General features: G+C 42.7%; 1 protein-coding gene across 10 annotated transcripts in view; it reads right to left on the reverse strand.

The window, feature by feature from the left end:
* Positions 1 to 21,691, reverse strand: part of PTPRT (protein tyrosine phosphatase receptor type T) — a 452,765-nt gene that overhangs the window by 103,225 nt on the left and 327,849 nt on the right. For all 10 annotated transcript variants that reach the window (XM_039728161.1, XM_039728157.1, XM_039728164.1 and 7 more), the window contains exons 10-11: positions 17,052 to 17,253; positions 13,516 to 13,618 (exon numbers count right to left, since the gene is read on the reverse strand). In XM_039728161.1, coding sequence (XP_039584095.1) covers positions 13,516 to 13,618; positions 17,052 to 17,253 — 305 coding nt within the window. The remainder of the gene's footprint in view (positions 1 to 13,515; positions 13,619 to 17,051; positions 17,254 to 21,691) is intronic.

Below are 21,691 nucleotides of genomic sequence, written 5' to 3' on the forward strand. Positions count from 1 at the left end.
AATGAAAGGTGCCCTTATCACCATCTACAAGGTAATTTTTTAAATTATGAGTTCCCTATTCAGTGTAAAAAAAAAAAATCAACATCCCCAGTCACAGCCCATTGCTGTGATGGAGATCTCTCTGTTTGCCTCAGGCTTCTCCTTTCCCTGATCTTGACTTTTTTTTTTTTTATTTTTTGAGGTTGGACTGAGACAACTCTTGTCCACAAATTAAGTATTAAGACCAGTCTCAAAGTTAGAATGTAGGATGCACAGGAATATAGGGAGGAAAAGCTGACTGCGAGCTCTCCATAAAGCATCCAACATCTGGCCCATGCACTTTGGTATCCTGACACATCAACAAGGTGAAACATTCACTGCACTCTTGATAATGAGAGGGTAGGAAAAGGAATATAATTTCTTTGTAACCTTGCGGTGATCCACTCACCTGAATTTTTAAAGCTTAAAAGAAACAATGTTTCAGCAGCTGAGTACTCCCTCTGGACCAATCTCATTATTAAACTTTCGTTCACATCATATAAAGATTTAATATATTTTCATTTAACACATAAATTTATTATCAGCCATATATTATTTCCAATATTATTTTCTCCCAGGGAGCAAAAATAAGTGGCAATTAGTACAGCTTGATCTTGTAGTGCTTTTTTTTAGCAGACTACTGTGAGCTGGTTTTGTTGTTCATCCTACAGAGAACAGGAACGTCCCACTCCTAGCTCAGATGAACACATTACTTCCAGAGTAACTCTTTGATAGGCTACAGGAAATAAGAGAGTAGTGATTTCCTTGTTACTGGTTATTTTAATTCAAAGAATGAAGGACAAAAAGGAGCAAATGGAGGAAGGATTTGTGCCGCCCCATGTGGGATGTAGCAGCTGACGTGGAACTGGATGTTGAATTTTCCCTCCTGCACATATCATATGGAAGGAACAGATCCAACTATTCCAAAAAGGCCATCAAAACCCATGAAAATGACCCCCAAATACTGTCTGACCTTCACAGAGGTAAAGAAAAGGCATCAGCAGCACATGAATAGGGACAAAGGTACAATAAATAGAGGGAACAACAACCTCTTCAGCTACTTCCCCATTGTGTGCTACACAAGACTCCAGCTACAGATACTGAGCACCAGCTTTTTTATCATTTGATTATTGCATTTAACTTGTGATCCTGTTAAATTTGGTTGAGCCAAAGTAAGTATATCTGTATATATCCATGAAGGTTCATCACATTTATTCTGACAGTATGGAGCCATCTCCCAGGATACTGGAATGGGAGAGGGTTTGATGTGCTGCCTGACACCCACATTTAGAATTCAGATTAGCCATTGGAGGTGCAGATGCTTGTTTTATGGCCAAGCTGCCTTCAGTGATGCACACTGAGACACAAGAGTAGCATCAACATCTTTATTTCCCCCTCTTAAAGATATGGAGATCAAAGCCTGAATTCTGCCACAGAGACAGTAAGAAATAAAATAATGGCAATTTTGAAGAAATGTACTTCATATATCAGTGCTCTGTATTATTTACCCAAAAAATGGTGACACTAAACTGTAAATAGATCCTTCTCACAATGTTTCTGCAGCCCCACCATGAATCTGCATATGGGTGATTTTGTAAAGAATTCAACCCAATCCAAGTCTAAAAAAGCTTTATATAACACACATTCCCTAAAGTTTACAGATCTCAAGGGATAACTGATGGAAAGGCTGATGCTGACCCCCACTGCAGCACTGCTTTCCTTGGCCCCCAAGGGTGAATTTCCTGACCAGGCACCTCCTGCAATGAAACATTCAGGCACCCAAGAGTCAACTCCCCAGCGAGCTTCCAAGTTCATGAAGTTTTCTGGGTGGCAACAGGTGCCAATATATTCCTGAGAACTGAGTTACTGCCTTCACACATTCTAAAATGCCACCCTCAGTACCTCCAGTAGCATTTTTAATCAGAAGCTCTGAAACTAATCTACAAACTATAATGAACTGTTTCACAGCCACCTAGGACACGCTGACAGGACCCAGTGCTCTGTTCTGCAATTTTCTGTCTATTTAAGAACAGATTCGAAACACATTAAAATCAATTAAAGATTGCTGCTGTTTCCACTGCACTCTGGAACAGCTCCATGCAGAATACAATATGCTGAAGTGAAGGTTTGCTTTCAATAAACAGTTTCATGCAGAAAATAGAGGAAAAAAAGAGATTGTTCTACAGTGTCATCTTCTGGAATGTGCTTGGCTGTTTCAAAGACTCAAAAAGTAGCCCATGAATATTGGGCTGCACTGCCATCAATCAGCTTGCTTGCATCTGCAAGGCATTCACAAAAATAAAGCTGATAATAGTGATGCTGCTTGAGGAAATAGTCTCTCATATTGCAAAGTTATTCACACCAGAGCCTTCATTTTGGAGTTATTTTTGCATGTTCTTTTAGCAGTCATTTAAATTAAACAACTCTTCTACTATGTTCACTAAAGTTGAAGAATACCCAAAAAAAATATTCAAATTCAGCCAAATTTGTAAAAAATGGCATAGGAAAAAGAGATGGTAATTACTGCCATTGCAATGAAAAAAACCTGCTGAGATAGAGCCAATAATAATGAACTCCATTTAATAATCAAGAAGACTAGGAAGAGAGTCTCTTCACATTTTCTTCCACTCTCATATTCAGCTCAGTGCTCCAGATTTACTACTAGGGCATGTCAGACCCTGAAATTCATGAAACAAAAGGTAACGATTTCACACTTGGATAAAACCATTTGGAGTCATCCTTTTCACACGGGCATTCTTTTATCACTAACATTTCAAGCTTTGTTAAGTTTCTCTAGTGATTGGAATGGGCTCTAGAAAAAGTGGGGATGTTTAATGACTGCATGGTTCCTGTACAGGGGAGAGATGGGTCTGTGCTGAGCTGCCTGTGGGACAGACAGTGGCATCTATTTCAGGAGCTGTGCACTGTGTCAGGCCTGAGCAAACAGCAAACCCAAACAAAATGTTGGTATTTGCAGAAAAGCATCCTGCCAGTGTCACTCAAACAAATGCTGTCTTTGGCCAGGATGCTTTGTCTGAAATTCCTTTGCAGTCTCACATTCAACTCCCACAGCTGACTGAAAAAATGAAAACTCTGTTGGAAGGTGTGTGTGGGGGAGGTGGTTTGTTTGGTTGGGTTGCTTGGGGTTTTTGGGATTTTTGGTGTGGTTAGATGGGGTTTTTAGTAAAAAAAATGACAATGTAATGTCAAATATTCCATGGCCTTTGTGGGTTGCATATGTTTTATCCTGGCAGACCCCTGAGGCACAGTAACTATCCCACTGTTGCAGATATATAAACAGTGGCATGGGGAATGTGACTCTGTCTGATATCACAGCATCAGTTGTATGTAAACAAATCCACACTTTGCTGTCCAATATTCCTCCATCCACCCACCAGCCAATATGTCCTGTCTAATGGAGTCTGGAGTATCCAGGCTGAACACATGCTATTCCTACCAAATCTTTCAAATCAGGGGAAAAAAAGGAGAAAAATGTGACTTCTGAGCATCGCTAGAGATGTGACCTGCAGTGATAAAGGAGGAGCAGACAGTGCTGGGAAAGAGGAGTTTGGACACTGGCTCTGTCTTAAAATTACACCACACGAAAGATGCAACAGAACCATAAACACGACTAACAACATTGTGCCAATAATAACTGATTAAATAATGCAGCTCTGAGGAACCTGGGATAGGGGAAGGTGTCAGGGGGTTGGAACCAGGTGAACTGTAAGTTTCCTTCAACCCAAATCATTCTGTGCTTCTATGATTCTATTTGTGCTCATCTAAACACCCCTGTGTGCACCTATGTGTGTACCTACACATAAACATGCCTACTAAAATCAGTGTTTCCAACCTCATAAGCTTATACCCACCATGACTCTTCCCTGATTGAAGAGGCTATGGAAAGGTATCCAAAAATCCAAATACTCCCATCTAGCTCTAAGCAAGTCTGGCCACCACCACAGCACCTGTCCACAGCAAACAGCAATGTGGTAACATGCACAAAACCTGAGGAGCTGCTCAGAGCACAGCTGTATTCACTGACCATGAAGAAGGATTTGTGTACTGAAAAAAGGCCTTTTTCCCCAGCTGTATAATTTGCCCTAATAAAAGATGCAATTCAGACTTGCAGAAACACCATCCCCAGCCCACCAGAATGCTGCTCCTGCATCTATTTACTTGTACATATGTCATATTACTTGTACGCTCTTAAATGCTTTAAATTCTGTATTTAATCTTCTGACCATCCCCAGCCTACCAGAATGCTGCTCCTGCATCTGTTTACTTGTACATGTCATATTACTTGTACTCTCTTAAATGCTTTAAATTCTGTATTTAATCTTCTGGGAAGTAAACAAAAAAATTTAAAAAATAAAAAAATTTAAAAAAAAAAGAACCAGAGGGCATTTCAAAGCTCTGTGTTCCATTATCTTCTTCTGGGAAGTAAACAAAAAAATTTAAAAAATTTAAAAAAAAAGAACCAGAGGGCATTTCAAAGCTCTGTGTTCCATTATCTCAACCATCTCCATAAGCCTGACCTGGCTTGCAACCCAGATTAGCCATAATAGCTGCTGCTCCCTGGTGGAACTGGCCCAGTCCCTCTCTCCAGTTCAATGCTGTTTTCTGCTGGCAGATTAAAGATAATGAATGCAGACAGATACAGCTTTCACTGCAACAGGAGCTGATGTGAGTGGCTTTGGAGGTGTCTCTTCCCTCCTGAGCCACCTGCCATCTGTTTAATCTACAAAAAAAAAAAGCCAAACTCCACCTCTGTTTTGTTAATGTTGCTTTGTATTAGACAGGCATCACTGACTGAGGTCCTGTCATCCTCAGCAAGTGCTGGTTGAAGACCAGGAGGATTTTTCAAGGACAAGAAGATCCAAAGTGGTTCTTGGACAATATGCAGGGCAAGGAGAGACCATGGCAAACCCTTACTGGGACTGTCCAGCACCTTCTGCCATGCCTTCCATAAAAGCAGCAGCTTGAACAAGAGAATGGGACTATTTGCATACATTCTCAGTCAGAATTAATTTGGGTTTTTCCAATGGCTTCCATCAAATTAGGTTCATTTGGATGCAGAAATAATCTAGCTGGGAATTCAAGCTTCCTCTGCCTTTTCCACAGCCACAGCACCAGACTCTGCAGGGAAAACCCACACAGAAGAATCTGCTGTCTTTTTAAAGAGAGAATACTAGAAAACACCAGAAACATAATTTTATTGAGGTCATGTCTGTTTGGATATTTTTTAAATTAAGAGGCTAAGAAAAACACTAGGAAAAAAGAGGGAAGCTGCTCTGTTTACAACCTTCTGATAAACTTCATTACTCACTACTCCCACTCCTGTGGTCAATGTGCAGTGATGATGAGTTCTCCTGGGGAAGCCTAACACAGACTTTCAGCCCTGAAGCTGCAGGAGTGTCCACCAGCTCCTTTCCACCTTTTCTGGATATATTTTGCTTTTCAGAAAGTGCAAAATTGCCATCCTTCTGATACCAGGGAGAAATCTAAAATGGTGCCTTCACTACAGCATCTCCTGGCCCAGAATGAAGGGAAATTGAGGATAGAGGGAGTGGGAAAGTCCCAAGGATAAGAACTTCTCTGCAGAAATCCATCCATAAACACTTCCCACCCCACCACAATGGGAATGGGATCGATTTAAATGTTAGGAGATTGTGTCTGACAATCCTGTAGTCCACCAACTCCCTTCAAAACCGAGTATTTTTTACAAAAGAGCAAACATTACACATAGGCTGTGTCCTTTGGCAGAAAAAAGCCCTCAACCTGCATCAACATCAGCTCCTGCAGCTCCTTAGGGATCTGCCAAGGTGGATCACAAGTGAAATTGGCATTTCCTCCTCTTTTACTGTTTGACTTTTCCACATTCTACCTCTCTCCTCGCCTTCCCCTTTTGCACCATGACTGCTTTGAATGACACCAGCCCTATTTCCCCTTCCTTTTGCACTGCAAGCAAATCCTTCACCGTTCCTGGCTCTGCCTTTTGCTTTGGAAAACCACAGTGCAAGGAAAGCTGAAATAGAAGAGCATCATGGCTGCAGAGGTTTATTCCTGAGGATTGTCTGGCTGCATTTATGATAATCCCTTCATTCCATCTGCATCCCACGCACTGGTGCAGCAACCCCATTTTCTAGTTCCAAGAAATTATGCATTCATTATGGAGGAAATTAACACCTCAAAGCAAACTATAATTAGGAATTCTTCAATTCGGTTTATGCTTTTTCAATTAGACCCTCTATAATTTTAATCACGGGAGCATTAACATGTTTCCGGAATTTATATACCTGTAGTATAATTAAACCCTGAAATGCCTTAGTCTGCAACAGCAAAGCAGGGCCTGCTCATCTTCCCTTTTATTGTGTTTTTCTGTTGTTGTAGACACACCGAGGGGCACCTGCCTGTGTGAACATCTCCTGCCATGTGCAGCAGAGAAGGAAAGGCCACTTGTCCTGTGAACTCAGCACCCTCACTCCTGGGAGAGACACGGCCAGGGACTTGTGCTCAGACTCATCCCATTCCATTTTAAGTGCCTAAAGGAGCTGCTTCAATTAAGTAAATCATCCTTAATGATCCTCCAAAAAAGCCAAGGTCCTTCCTGTGGGCTTCCCACCCCTGAGCAGCTGTGGCCCAGCTCAGCTCATCCCACTAAAGGGTCTGATCCAAAAGCTCTCACAGGCTTGGCACTGTGACGCCTCCTGGAAGTCAGAGTTTCTGATTTTTTGAAGTCTTTCATGCTGTTTTTTATCACCCTTTCATTCTGTGACAACAAGGAAGGGGCACAGTGGCTCTGAGAGGAAAGAAAATTCTTGGGAAAAGGAACCCTCAAACTGGAACCATGGGTATTTTCTCCTGTTCCCTTATCTAATAGGGTGACAGGTTGATGTGATGAGATGGCCATCAATTTGTGAATGTCCACTTAAAGCTCAGAATTCATTAACCTGTTGGTTGCTGGAATTAAATCTGGCAGTTTACATAACCAGCATAAAGGATTTATTCAAAAAATCTCCTCTCCCCTACTCAGTATTCTCAGGTCTTCACAACACTAAAAACTGTTAGCAAAAGGCTCCCTGTAGCACTAAAAAAAATGCTGTTTGGCACCAAAGAATTTGTTCCACGTGTAATTTGATTGTTAAAATATTATCATTCAAATAGACGCCAATTTTATGGCTTTCCTCTCCCATTTCTGCCCACTGCCAAAGCTCCCTGTGGAACGGTCAAAGACACAGCAGGTCACCCGGGCTGTGAAAATGGCCATGGTTGGGATGGCTGAAAAATGGTAAAAGGCAAATTTGTCCCCTTTAGGGGGCTGAATTTCAATTGCACATTGTGCTGATCCAGTAGGAAAATGCATTTCCTGTACCAGGTGAGAAAATTGACCCAAAATGCCCTTTAGCCTCACTTTTTGGGACTCACACCTGACTCTTCAGGGAACTAAACAAAACCTTTAAGCCCCTATTCAACTAACTCTGCCATGTTACACAAAAGACTAAAAGTTAGACAATTAAGTATCACCATCCTGATACTTGTGGTTGTACCTTACACACCCGTATCTCCATTTTGCTTTTCTCCTGATACAATAAGCAAAGCACCTCTAATAGTCATAATAGTTTCAAGTACTAAATGCCTTTCGCCCAAATTCTCAATTTCCTTCTCTCACATTCACACACAGTTGAAGAAAATGTAGATCTGGTTTATCTCTAAGAAGAAACTTCTTTATGTACCTCCAAACTCTTAGCTAAATTGAAGACAGAGTGTCAGGCAGGAGAAACTAAGCTTGAATGATTTCAGAACAATATCCCTGAGGTATATTATAGGAGATGTTAATTAACACAGATAATTTGGCTTATAATATCAGAAGCCTAGATTGATAATCTCATTTCTCATTAAATACTACAAAATTAAAAGATGACATTAAATACTACAAAATTAAAAGTGACGACTGCTTGCCCTCTATTGAATCAACCAGCTCATGTGATGCAGACATTTAAACAGGAGCTCAGAAAAAGCAGAGCAGGAATTTTATTTTCCAAGTACTAACAATGTGCCTTTCAAGGGAATCTAACTTTCTGAATTACCAAGGGCATGAAAATTTCACCCTTAGCACCCTTTTTATTGTTTTGCTGCTCCTTCACTCCAGTCTTTATTTTCATATACAAGGCTCTCTATGTGGTAGTTTTAAGAACTAGAAACTGCCACCCTTTTCTGGCATTAATGAATCAATTATCAGCATAACTGCCTGAGGCAGGCTCATGTGATGCCACTAAGAAGCTGCAAAGCAGAGATCTGAGCAGCACTGCTCCCTCTGTACTAAAGGAGATCTACAAACCAAAGTCACCTGTGGCAAAGCAAAACAAAAGCAGCAGCAAATATTGTGAATTTAGAGTTTCTCCACCACAGAATCAAGGTCACTGGGCTTGGAAACCACTCCTTTGTAAGGCTGGGAAGAGCTACTCTGCAATAGAGGCAAAATCAGACTGAGGGTGCAGGGAGAGGGATGCAGGAAAGGCAGGCTCAGGATGAACAGGGAATGCCCAAAATCACAGAAAAGAAATAACTACCTGGAGATTAAATTTCGAGCCTATGGCTCCAAATTTTCTCCATTTTTACTTTATTGCTGATAGAAGAACAAGTTTTAGCTACTTTCAGTTCGCTAACATAAGATGGAAGTGATAGCATGGCCCTTCTTTCCAAGAAAATTTTAATCATTATTGCATGTAGGAATACTAAGTACACAAATACATCCAAAAGGATTATTTCCTGGGAGAATAGCTTGAGTATAAATCCAGAAAAAACCCACTGTTCCTCAGTGTATTGTAAATCATACTACATCTGTCTTCTCTTAAATTTTTTAGCATCATGTATAACAAAATTTCCCTTTATTTCATGCTTGGAAGATCAATAATCAAATAATAACATTCAAGTGTAACACAGAGCTTGGTCTATAGAAATTAATTTTTCCTCCTGGCTGGCTGTTGATATGAAAATATTTATTCCACCTTGGCTCAGTCCTTAATATATTTTAAATATTTAAACTCTCTTCTCTTATTCAGATTTACATATTTCCTTTAAGATGTAAATTAATAAACTGACCCATCTGTACCTGTGTGCTGGCAGCACACAAAAGAATATCACAGATTATTTACTGACACACCTCTGAGAACTCCAGGAAGAGAGACCAAATCCATATTGCTCCAACAAAAAAGTTTTCTATTTTCTGAACCCCACCCCAAAATAATTGCAGGCTCTTCTTGAACGTCCTTCTGCAGTGTCCTACAGCTCCACCACGCAGCGCAGGGTATTGACAAGGCAATCACACCTAAGGGAAGCATTTATCTAAGCTCTGAAATCCTCAGAACTAACACATGCTCTGGAAATTTGATTTTCTCCATAATAGTAGTATAGGTAGATTGACAGAACCAACTGCATGTTAATAAAGCAGATGGACCTTCAAATATCCAACACACAAAAAGCAGCCTGTGGACATGTCCTGCAGATAAAACCCCTCAGAGTGTTATTTCCAAGCTGGGAGTGGGATATAAATTCTCAAACAGAGGTCTAAAGATGTCATATGTGAATAATCTATGAAGGACTAACTCAGCCCTCCTGACAATAACAGATTCAAAGGCAGAAATATCCTCAAAATCACATTGGAGGTTTTCAGGAAAGAGGTGAGGAGTAAAGATTGAGAACACTTGCATTCTTCCTTCCTCTTGTGAATGTATTATAGATGAATGTCAGCCTCCAGCAAATCAATCATAGCACCATTCACATGGCTTAGATTGATATAAGAACACCTAAAAGTTATTTTTAAAGGGCAATGGGGAGTCAAACTCTGCAGGTTATACCACGAAAAATGAAGGCAAAAATGAAATGCCCGTGCCACAAGGGAGAATATTTCTGCTTGCCCAGGCTTCACCTTTCTTTTGGCAATAGGACAAAATAGATCAAAGAATATCTAAGTTTATATTAATCCTATTATGTTGCATGAAAGAGTCCTCATTGTGATCTATAGATCATTAACAACACCGAGTTCATGATCGTTACTTTTATAAACAGCCACATTTAAATTATTTATCATGAGCACTGGGGAACATCAGAAGTGTCTTAATGCTGAAAGTGACTTTGGATTTGGTGTAGCTTCATTTCAGATGAATGAAAACACAATTAATCTTATTTTAAATATCCTTCTGTATTATTCTGAAGATATTCTTGCAGCCCATGCTCCACCTCTGTGCTACAGCAGAATGAAATAACTCAAGACCAAGTACAGATATTGGCTTAGTCACACCCCCACATGTTCTCCAACTCACAATCCCCTGAACAGAAGACAAAATATTAGAATAATTACTGTATATTAATTGTTTGCATCTTCACCATTTGGGAGGACCATAATAAAAACTGGAGAACTGCAGAGCAGAAACTGTCAGGCTGGTGGGATAAGGGATCAACCTATTCCTGCCCAGAGAAAACCCTGAACAGCAGAGCTTTTCTAGGAAGGTGTGAGGGAAATCCACTTCAGCTCTCAGGAGCTGTTCAGCCCCATCTGAGGCAGGCTGGGAGATGAAGGATCCAGGAAAGCATGGCCACATCCACCAGGGAGGCCAGGAGAAGGCATCCCACCAGGATTCCCACTGGGCAGGATCCCCTGCACCATCTCACTGCTGGGCTGGGAGGTTGCTCATCCCTTTGTCTCAGCTCCTGCCTTAATGCCTTCAGCAACTGGGGAGAGCATGGCATCCCACCAAGAGGGGATTAATGAGGGAAATGAACCCCACACAACAAAAAGGTAGAACATCTAGCCAGACAACAGCCAAAAGGACACATTTGATCTCAGCTGAATGAATAAAACACGCTGAGGAGGAAAAACCACCTCATTCTTGTGTATTGTGGGTGCCAAAAGCAGTTCACAATAGGTTACTCGTGTTATGTCCCTCTGAGGGAATGGGACCATTTCTGGAAATGGTATTTTGAGAGAATTTCACAAATGGGGCAGTGTGCATAACAGACTGAAAGTAAAGGGAAGAGGCTAGGAGAATTAAAGTTGAAATAACTGGATTTATTAAGGTTAGCCTAAGAACAGTCTGGATGGTTCTACAGGGGAAGAATTCTGAGCCTGTCAGAGTTAATAAAAAGCTAAAGATCTCCCCAAGACTCCCTCCCCCTTGCTCCTCCTGCCCTTCTGCTTTTCATACACACATCTGTAAGTCAATGAAATGGACTCATTATAGGAAATAATTTTATCACTTAGATGTGGCATGTAAATATTGCACTTTCTGCAAACATGTGTAATAGGCTACGATGCAATTAAAGAAATCAGAGTGAAAATTTATAAAAAATCTCTACCAATTTTATGTACAGATGCATTTGCTGGAAAAGGCATTATTCACTGAATGCAGTCAAAGTGCAGTAAATCGACTTCGAGAAAAATCACAAGACTTTTCAATAAAAAGACAAAATAGCGACACTGCGAAGACAGCAGGTGGTAAAACGAGATACAGGAATGTTCCCCCATATAAAGAAATAAAACAAAACAAAGCTGTGTGATTTTACTGCTCTTTTCCAGCAGAAAAAAACATCCCTAAAGGACTCAGAAAATAGGCTCCTAAATTTGCTCATATGGAGTACCAGAGATTGAAAGGCAAACTTTGAAATACATTATTCAGAAGAACCAGAGAAGGGATGATGCTTAGTCTTAAGGAATGGATTTTTTTGGTTTTGTTTTAGCTTGTCAATGCAATTTGGGGCCAAGCCACAACAGAACTGGGGGATCACCAGATGATATAGGGCATTTAATTAAATCCAGTGGTTTGCATCTAGAGCAATTTGCTCCTGAATACTTAGTGGGCATCCTTCAAAAGAATTAAGAACCTGTCAATGGGATACAGAAACCCAAAATGAAAGAAACACCTTATGAAAGGGAGAACTGTGGTGTTTTTTAAACACCCATGGGAAAAACTTCAAGAGTCTCTTGTGAGCACTGGAGGTAAAAGCTTGAAGATCCCACAGGGAGGTAATGAATTTGTGCTGGCCTCCTCTGCAAGGCAGGACCCACTGTTTTTATAAGTGATTCCAATTGCTGCTGTCAGCAGGGGAGCCTGGCAGGATGAGGGGCAGAAACAGGTAAGGCAGTGTGGGCTCAGAAGGGAAATTTGTTCATCTGTGCTGGTGCCTTGCACCAAACACAAATTCACTGAGGTGGAAGAGAATGATGAGTACAGAACTCCAAGTGAGGGAGTGACCTGCAGGTGAGTGTCCCACATCAGCATGTCCCCATTCAGAGCAGCACCCAGCCCAGACAGGCAGCAGGGTTCCCTGCAAGGTGCCCCCTCTATGCCACGGGTGCCTGGGCAGCTCCCTGCCCCTAACTGACCAGGGAAGGGATGGCACCCCTGTACCTGGCACTGGTGAGGTCACACCTTGAGTTCTGTGTCCAGTTCTGGGCTCTCACTGCAAGAAAGACCTTGAGGGGCTGGAGCGTGTCCAGGGAAGGGAAGGGAGCTGGGGAAGGTGCTGGAGACTCAGTCATGTGAGGAGCAGCTGGAGTTGTTTAACCTGGAGAAAAAGAGGCCCAGGGGGAACCTTCTCCCTCTGCACAACTCCCTGACAGGAGGGGACAGCCAGGTGGGGGTCAGGCTCTGCTCCCACAAGGGACAGGACAAGAAGAAACAGCCTCAAGCTATGCCAGGGGAGGTTCAGGCTGGACATCAGGAGGAATTTCTTCATGGAAAGAGTGGTCAGCCATTGGAAGGGGCTGCCCACAGAGGTGGTGGAGTCACCATCCCTGGAGGTGTTCAGGAAATGACTGCAGATGGCACTCAGTGCTCTGGGCTGGTTGATAAGGTGGTGAGTGGTAAAAGGTTGGACTCGATGGTCTTGGAGGTCTTTTCCAACCTTAATGATTCTGTGATCTGTAAATCACAGCAGGATCTGCTTGTCTCTGCTAGTAAAGCCTCACTAAATCAAAGTTCCTTTTTCTCTGGACTTCACTGCACAGCCAGCCCAGCAGCACAGCTGGATTACGAGTGTGAGAAGTGTGTTAAAACCAGAAACTGAGCAAATACCTCCACAAGCATTAAAGATAAGGCAGACACTCCTAGAATAGTTACCAGCAGGCCTTGTTCATCATGGAAGAGGGGGCAGGATGGAGACCTGGAGCCTCCTCCACCCTCGTGTGGGGATGTTCAGTCTCCAGCTCCACATCCCGCTGTGCTCCAGCGCTGCAAAGGCATCTGAAGTGATGCTGAGAGGGTAATAACCCCGACAGTGCCAGCAGCAATCCTTCCTGGAGGTTAACAGCGGGAGGCAAGGAGGCTGAAGCATTCATGAAAGGAGTGTGAAAGGCAGAATCAACAGCTGAGTTGGCCTTTTAGTCAGCGCTTGCTTTCGGCAGCTCCATTATCAGAGCAGAATGAGAGAGGAGTGAGGGAAGCCTGGGGAGGAAGGAGAGGAGGGAAGTGTGAAGAGAAAAGACAAAACACCCACCTGACAGGTGCTCCCCGGGACTGAGCAGGCTTCAGCATGACGGTGATGGTGGTGTCAGTCTCATTGAGGGGAGAGTCCGTGTCGTACTCCGGCATGGATGGGGCTGCAGCAGAACAAAGAACGCCTTCATTAGCACCAGCCACTGCCTTTGGTAGGGATGGCAACGTTATATTAACATTTCTCAAATGAAATATCAAAATACTTCCCAGTGTTATGACCAGAATGATCAAAACTGCTTAAATGTTTGTACACTCTTTTTCCATTCCAATGAAACGGGAATGGGACAATCTTCAAGCTGGCTCTGAAAATCCTCTCTTGAATTTTTAAGACTTAGTAAGACCTTGAGATGGGATCATTCCTTCAGTGTTAAAGGAAAGGAAACTGCACAGACGTTATAAAAATCCCAAACTACTAGGATGAGTGAATCAGTGGCAGAGCTGAAAGTACCCCTGAATCCTGAATCTTTTTCCCTGTTCTGGGCAGTGGATTTGCCCTCTCAGTGGATTTGCCCTCTCAGTGGGCCTTCTCACATCTTAAGAGATTCTAATGCACAGACTTAATCTGGTCCCCATGATTAGCTGGAGGGTGTGCTAGGAAACACAAAAGATGAGAAGAGAGGAACACAAATTAGCCAGATTATTTTTTGCACCCAAACCCAGGATATTTTACCCTGGTGCTTAAATGCTGCTGACTCACCAGGCAGCTGCAGAGATCCCAGTGCCACCCTCGGGCAGTGCCCAGCCATGGCAACCCTATCCCTCACATGTTCCCCCCAGCAATACAGAAACCCACTGAATAAAATCCCACCCAGCCAAACTCTAGTTTCTCCTTCTGCTTTATCTTCTCTTAGGACCATTCCATGAAAGTAGGACAACTTTCCTTAGGAAATATGTTTCACTTATTGCTTCTTCCTTCCCCAGGAGCAGGCATCTCTCTGGGACAAGTTTTAGCGCTGAAGACCTGACAAGATCATGAGGTCAGAGCAGCACCAAGTTTGTTCCAAAGATGCAGGTTTTGCTGAAATAACTTTAAAGTATAAATCAAACAGAAGAATTCATACAAATAGTTCATCTGTAGCTCACAAGGGCAAGCTGCATTGTGGGGGATCCCATATTTAATCCTCTCATAGTGATTTCCACTGTAATCCTGTTTACAATCAGGATTTTTATCTAAATGCCTGAAAACTGTCAAGAATGGGGGCTGCTATTATCAGCTCAGCTGCTGGCTTCCCTGTCAATAAGCTGGGAATGTGTTCAGAGTGAATGTCAACTGCTTAAGAAGGATTTCTCTGGAATAAGGTGCTCTCCATCAAGGGGAAGCAGTGACTCCTTGAAAGGAGACACATCCCCAGTGGTCCTCCACACCAGAGATCACTGGAGATGCTGGAGATCACAGAATGTTTGGGTTGGAAGGGATCTTAAAGATCATCCAGTCCCCACCCTGCCATGAGCAGGGACACCTTCCACTGTCCCAGGCTGCTCCCAGCCCTGTCCAGCCTGGCCTTGGGCACTGTCAGGGATCCAGGGGCAGCCCCAGTTGTGCCAGGGCCTGCCCATCCTCACAGGGAGGAATTTCTCCCTAACATACAACCTGCCTTCAGTCAGGTTAAAACCATTCCCTTGTCCTGTCACTCCAGGTCCTTGTCCAAAGTCTCTCTCTTGCTGGAGCCCCTTTAGGTGCTCCTGTAGAAAGCTGCAATGAGGTCACCCCAGAGCCTTCTCCTCTCCAGGGGATCACCCACAGCTATCCCAGCCTGGCTCAGAGCAGAGGGGCTCCAGCTCTCTGAGCATCTCTGCCTCCAGGGGATCACCCACAGCTCTCCCAGCCTGGCTCAGAGCAGAGGGACTCCATCTCTGTGACCTCCTCTGGACTCAGTCCAACATCTCCATGTCCTTCCTGTGCTGAGCAGCCCAGAGCTGGATCCAGAGGTGCAGGTGAAGTGAGGAGAGGAGAGGAGAGGAGAGGAGAGGAGAGGAAAATCCCCTCCCTTGACCTGCTGGCCTCGATGGCACAGCAGGAATTGCTGAGCCCCTGCTCTGGCCAGGGGGGACGGTGCTACAGCATGACTTAGTGCACTCATGGAAACAAATACACACACATTGCTACAGCACTGATGTCTTTCCATGTGAAAAAAAAAATAAATACAGCCTACAAGGACATTCCTGTCAGTGCAAAGATCCTTCTTCTCCCTAATAACCTTGAGGCTGCCTCTTAGAGCAAATTTAATGGCAATTTTTAAATTATTTGGAAAATGTATCAGAAACTTGACCATGCAATGAGAGAATCTAAAGCCAGAGACAACCCTAATGCTTGCATGGAGTTTGTATCCACCTGTTGACAGCCAGATAATTGGGAGATGGGGGGTAAAAAAGTCAATAAACCAAGCTCAGTTTGCATACACTTGGCACTCATGCAGGCTGCTAACACAATTTGAGCACTCATGGGATGATAAAATGCAAAGAAAGTGAATCAGAGGAGAAAAGGCCCCCAACCATTGCTGTGGTTTTTTATTTCTCTGGTCACAAGGGAATGGAGTGCATGCTGTGCTGACCCTTCACAGCAGGGCTGCAGAGCCCCCAACAGCCCAAGGAGCTGTTTGGACACTTAATGGCTTTTACTTCAAGTGGTTCAGGGCTTGAGTGCTGAATGTGAAGGGTTCAAACCCCGAGCAGAGGGAGGAGATGTGCTTTGCTTCCTTAAAATTTACCCTGTCACTTACTGCTCTCAACTTGCTATTATTAACTGATTTTGAAATAGGGCAGTGGAAAATCTATACTGTACTGCAATCTTTTCTACAATAACCAGCCATAATTTCAAGCATTACCAGTATCCTGAATGTTCCAGATGTGTATTTTGACTTTACTGAAAAAAACTGTTAAAATAGTCCAGAAAATGACAGCGTTTCTCTCTGTTAGAAAACCTATTTTAAAAATCTATTTTAGTGCTATCAACTAAATGTTAAAATCCACATATATCTGCCCAATATCACAACTACAGTATTTTTTTTATAATTGCCCTGTTTACCTTTTTTTCCCACACCTTCTCTTTGCCATTGCCTCCTTATTTTAGTGCATTTCATATTCTTATGTACCTCAAGCCCTCTCTCTGCTCTTACCCATTAAAAAACCCAAGAAAAACAGCTTTCCTCCCTTATTTTAGTCTCTTTGCACTATTAATTCCATTACTTCATTACATCCATTTCAGTACATCCTGAAAATAAAAACTACATTACGGAAGGAGTTTCCCCAGCCAGGCAGATAATGTTAACAATAATTACTATAAGGATAGCTCATTTGTGGAACTAATGATGGTTCTCATTTAAAATGCTCCACAGATATCCAGGGATACTTAGGACACCCACAAATTAACCACTGTAATTGTAACCCAAATAAACAAAACTCTATGGCTGTTTCAAAACTCTGCTCTATGAAACTTGGAGAAACATTAAGCTGAGTATTTTTAAATAATTTTATACATCAGCTTTGAGTTTGAAGCACAAAGCCCTAGATTTTTTTTTCTTCTTTTTCTTTCAGTACCTGAAATCTTGGTTGCAATCCGGGTGGTGATGGGTGGCCCAAAGCCCTTGACTGTGCTGGCTTTGATGGTGAATGAGTAGGTGGTGCCTGGGTACAATCCCACAAAAAGGTGATGAGTTTCATTCCGCAGCTTGAAGACTTTCCCTCTTTGGCTGGACAGGTCAGCACTGGGATCCAGAGACCCAACAGCCTTGTATGTGATCTGCAAATGAAGAACAAGCACAGGAGGTGATGAGGGGCTTGCTGTGCCTGGCCTCTCCCTGCTCCCCTGCTTTGTCACCTCTTGAGGCTGAACTGCAAACACCAGGAATTATTTCAGGGTTGTTTCCGTATCTCCCATGAGCCATTTTCTCTTTGGGTGCTGTCAAACCAACATTTCCAAGGCTTTACTTAGGGAAAAACTAATTTCCTCTCTCGGCTAAAGCCTCAGCACGTGCTGACTTACAATAAAAGATGTAAAGAGTTGCTTTATGTTCCCAAGCTCAGAACTTCTGTTGTCAAACCAGAGCACACAGCGCGGCCGGCAGGATTTTCATGAGAATCACCCCTGCAGCCCCCACAGCTCATGAAAACCCTCAGTGCAAACATGGATACGTTTCCTTTTGGCAAATCATCTCCTCAAAAGGCAGCTGAAAACAATGGAAGCCTTTTTCTGACAACAAAAGCTTTGGAGGCCTTTCCCTGTGCTACAGAGAATATGCTGAAATGAAATAATATGTTTAAATGAAATAAAGTTCACCACGTCTTTAGACAAAAGCCCTTGTCTCTGTGGAAACCCTTCCCTGCCCTCATTATGAGCCTCAGAGTGCAGATTTACACGTGGTGCAGCCTGGTTTACACCTGGCTGAAGCCAGGAGGGCTCCAGACCTGGAGGATGTCCTGAGTACACCTGGAGCTGGTGCCAGCACACCTTGAAACCTGCCTGAGCTCAGCGTGCTCACCCAAGGCAACCCTCCTGATGTACAGACACTTCAAGGGAAACTCATGACTTATTTACCAGCCAATTCCTTGCCTGAGTTCCAAATTCAATCCCAAGGCAGCTCAATTTCAACAGAGCTGTCAATATAATGTACCGTGCTCTGCTGCTCTCCTCACCTTTTTTGATATTATGGGATCCTCACTTATTTGTAATGAAACACTATGAATAAATCAATGTATGTTAATACATGAGGTCTTCAATTTTTTATTAAGGTCTCCACAAGAATCTAATTCCCAGCCTTTCTGAAAGAGCCTTTGAAAATCTTTAAGTCACTTGCTTTATGACAGGAGGAAAATGTTGCATTTTGAGAAAAAATAAATATCTACTGTTTAAAAAGGGAGGCTTTAATAATAACAGGATAAATAAGAGACCAAGACTGATGCTACTGACACCAGAGAAGGGCGAGAGCATGTGAACCCTGTTATTTGGACAAAGAAGAACAGTTTAGACAGAGCTGACATCCAAGATAAGGCAGAGAAAGGGCATGAATTACACCAGCAACAAGAAAGTACAGAAGCAGAACTCTTAAAGGAATTATAATTAGACAGCTTGCAGGTGATTTCATTGAAAACCAGCTAATTTTTCCAGGAATTACAATCTGGGTTTAAGTTTTTATTACATGCCAGACACCTGAGAAAGAGAGACCTCTGAGCATAATGGTTCTTAAAACAAACAACAAATTAAAAACAGGAGGAAAATCACTCCACCCACTGCTTTTCCCTCAGGGAGTCAAGAACCAGCATGGAATGGGACAGTATTTTGAGAGTTCTTATTGCATCAAGGCACTTCAAGGCAAGGGAATTTGTATGAAGACCATTGGAATTAAATTGAGAAACAAATACTTAAATCAAGAGACATGACTCTGTCCATTCCATAGCTAAAATCCAGAAAGAAAAATGCATTTAATTTAATGTTATGTAGGAATGAGCCAATGCAATCTTGTATGCTCTGTTGGCACAACAAGAGCTAGAGAAATAGAAATTCTATAAAACTACAAAGGGGAAGCAGCAAAATAGGAATTGGGGGAGAAGAAAAGGAACTTCCTACACCTGGGGCACTGAACAGCACATTCACAGGATGCCCAGGTCAGGCAGTGGCCTATGTAAAATCAGTGGTATTTATTTTCAAGCCCATTATACTGAAGGTTATAAATACAGTGAAAGATGCACTTGTCCTTGATCCCCATCCATATAAATAAATGTATTCTGCTACCTTCAGCAGTTCTAAAATCATTACAGAAACAGTTATTTTTCCTTATTAAAAAAAAAAATCTAAAAACCCCTATCCCCTTAAGGTAAAAAGAGCTACAAAAGCTTTCAAAAAGAAAAAAAATAACAACTAAAGAAAAAAGCAACTCACTGATTTAAAATACAAACAAACAAACCAAGCCAGTCTTTATTTTTCTGTTGACTGTAGCAGAGAATGAGTACAAGGGACCTTAAAACAACCTGGGTCAACTCACAAGTAGCAAAGAAGGAGGAAAGAGCACTTGAGACAATGTCCCTAATTTATATTGTAGTGTGGGTCAATTTTCAGAGCAAGTGCTCACTCAAATCAGACTTTAGGATTTCCCAGGGCTCTTTTCAGGATATATGAACTTCAGCAGAGATTTGTGGCACAGCCATATATGAGTTTACCTTTTCTGCAGCAGAGTCTCTTCCCAGTAGACACAGACCTTGTTAAACCAGGTGGTGTGGGGACATTCAGAGCCACCCATGTCCCCAAAACTGAACATTTGACTTTAACACATTAACAGTACCTGGATGCAGCACAGAGAACAGAAACATAGCAGTGCAAAGCTGTGCACATGTCCAGGGCCACCCAGTCCAGCAGCAGAAATATTTAGGGGCTGATAAGTGCAAATGGTGCAGAAAGAGCAACCAGTTCTTGCTCTCATCAGGGATGAGCTCTTCTCTGCTTCCCTCCTTCCAGGAGGGCTCTGAGTGACTGGAGTGGGCAGGAAAGGGCACAGAGCCCCTGCCAGGAGAGCCCTGGGCTAAAGGGGACAGACACTGCCAAGGAGAGCCTGGGCTAAAGGGAACAGACACTGCCAGGAGAGCCATGGGCTAAAGGACACACAGACAGGAGAGCCCCGGACCGTGTGCCCATCTCTGGGAGGACTCTCCTCACCACCACGAGGACCTGATGCTCTCCAGGCTGCCATTTATAAAACCAGGGATCCTACACTCCTCTACACAAACGTTTGTGTGGCTGAGAAGTCTGTGGATTGCTGTAATTGCTGAGTGCTGCTGCTTAAGCAGCCAAACCCCAGGTGAAGCAGAGGAAGCAGCCCTGAAAACAGAGCTGTCCACTTGAGAAAGAAGGCAAACTATTCCAGCTCAGCAAAAAACAAACAAGCAACCAATCATTTTTGTCTTCCAAGCGAGCTACCTGCTGCTTTTTAGCTCTGAGTGCTGCCCTGAGTGTGGATCAACAGCTGAGAGCTCTGTCTCTGATTCCTCTCTGGAGCTGCAGGCGCAGTGACAGCAGCTGCCACTCCAGCTGCAGCCACAGCTGGCCCTGCCAGCAGCGTGTCCTGGGGCTGGCCTGGCACACATCCCTGCTCTGCCACCCTCCTGCCAGCCAGCAGCAGCTCCAGGGGCTGGGCACTGGGATTTCCCCTCTGGAGTCACTCAGAAGTGCCACACTCGTGGGTTTGTGTGCACCCACGGCCCTGGGTGGGAGGATTTCCCCTACAAAAATCAATGTATCGCTTCTCTGTGCATTTCCATGTGTGCTCCACCAGATTATAGCTGGGTAAAAGGAAGGCACCAAGGAGTTTCCAGTCTTCTCAACTGATTTAAACTCAATTTTCTGAAGCAAGAGAAATTGCAGGGAATCAGAGAGTGAAGAATTTTTGAAAAACCATGGAAATTTCCGACTCTGGAGTAATTTATGAAAGCACAAAAACATGTCTGGAGAAGAAATATGGCACTTCTCTGGAACAAGAAGGATGCTGGAAAAAACACCTGTCTTGTGGTTTTTATGCTGAATATTTATCTTAATTTCTCGTTCCAAGTGTCAAAGCATTTCATTACAAAACAAACAAGAGATTCTAATCTAAAAAAATAAGATGACTCAATCGCTCAAATGCAGCTGCTCTAAATTATTTCAAATAATCTATTTTAAAGACAAGCTGAGCTATCTAATACTTCTGTATTCTCAAAAAAAGAAGAAACATTATTAATTTAAAAGTTTAAAAGCACAGACGGAAAACAAACAGAAAAATACCAAAAAATATATTTTAAAAGATAATTCTGATTGGAAATATCGAAAATATTTATTTGCATCCTGATGCAGAATAAATGCAAATACAAAGATGAGGAAATTTCTCACAACACTGAAACTTTCTGATTTTTAGCCACCTTCCTCATCTCCCAGCAGGCCAGACACTGTCTTTGCTCTGCAAACTGGAATGTCTGTTCAGGGCTTCCACAGGGAATGGAGAGTTTACATATCAGCTCCAGGGCAACTTGACAGTCCCAAGGAAAATCTTAGTGGCCAGCACTGCTATGGATCTAAACACAGCAAAATCCAGCAAAGAAATACACATTAATAAATCCTAAATCTCCTTGGAACCTCCTTCACTGAGTTAATTAAATGCTTCTCATGCCAAAGCAATAAATTTGAAAAAAATCAAAAAGGCAAGTGGTGAGTGAAC

This window comes from Passer montanus, unplaced genomic scaffold (genome assembly GCF_014805655.1).
Source record: "Passer montanus isolate IOZ18808 unplaced genomic scaffold, ASM1480565v1 scaffold64, whole genome shotgun sequence".
Classification (NCBI taxonomy): domain Eukaryota; kingdom Metazoa; phylum Chordata; class Aves; order Passeriformes; family Passeridae; genus Passer; species Passer montanus.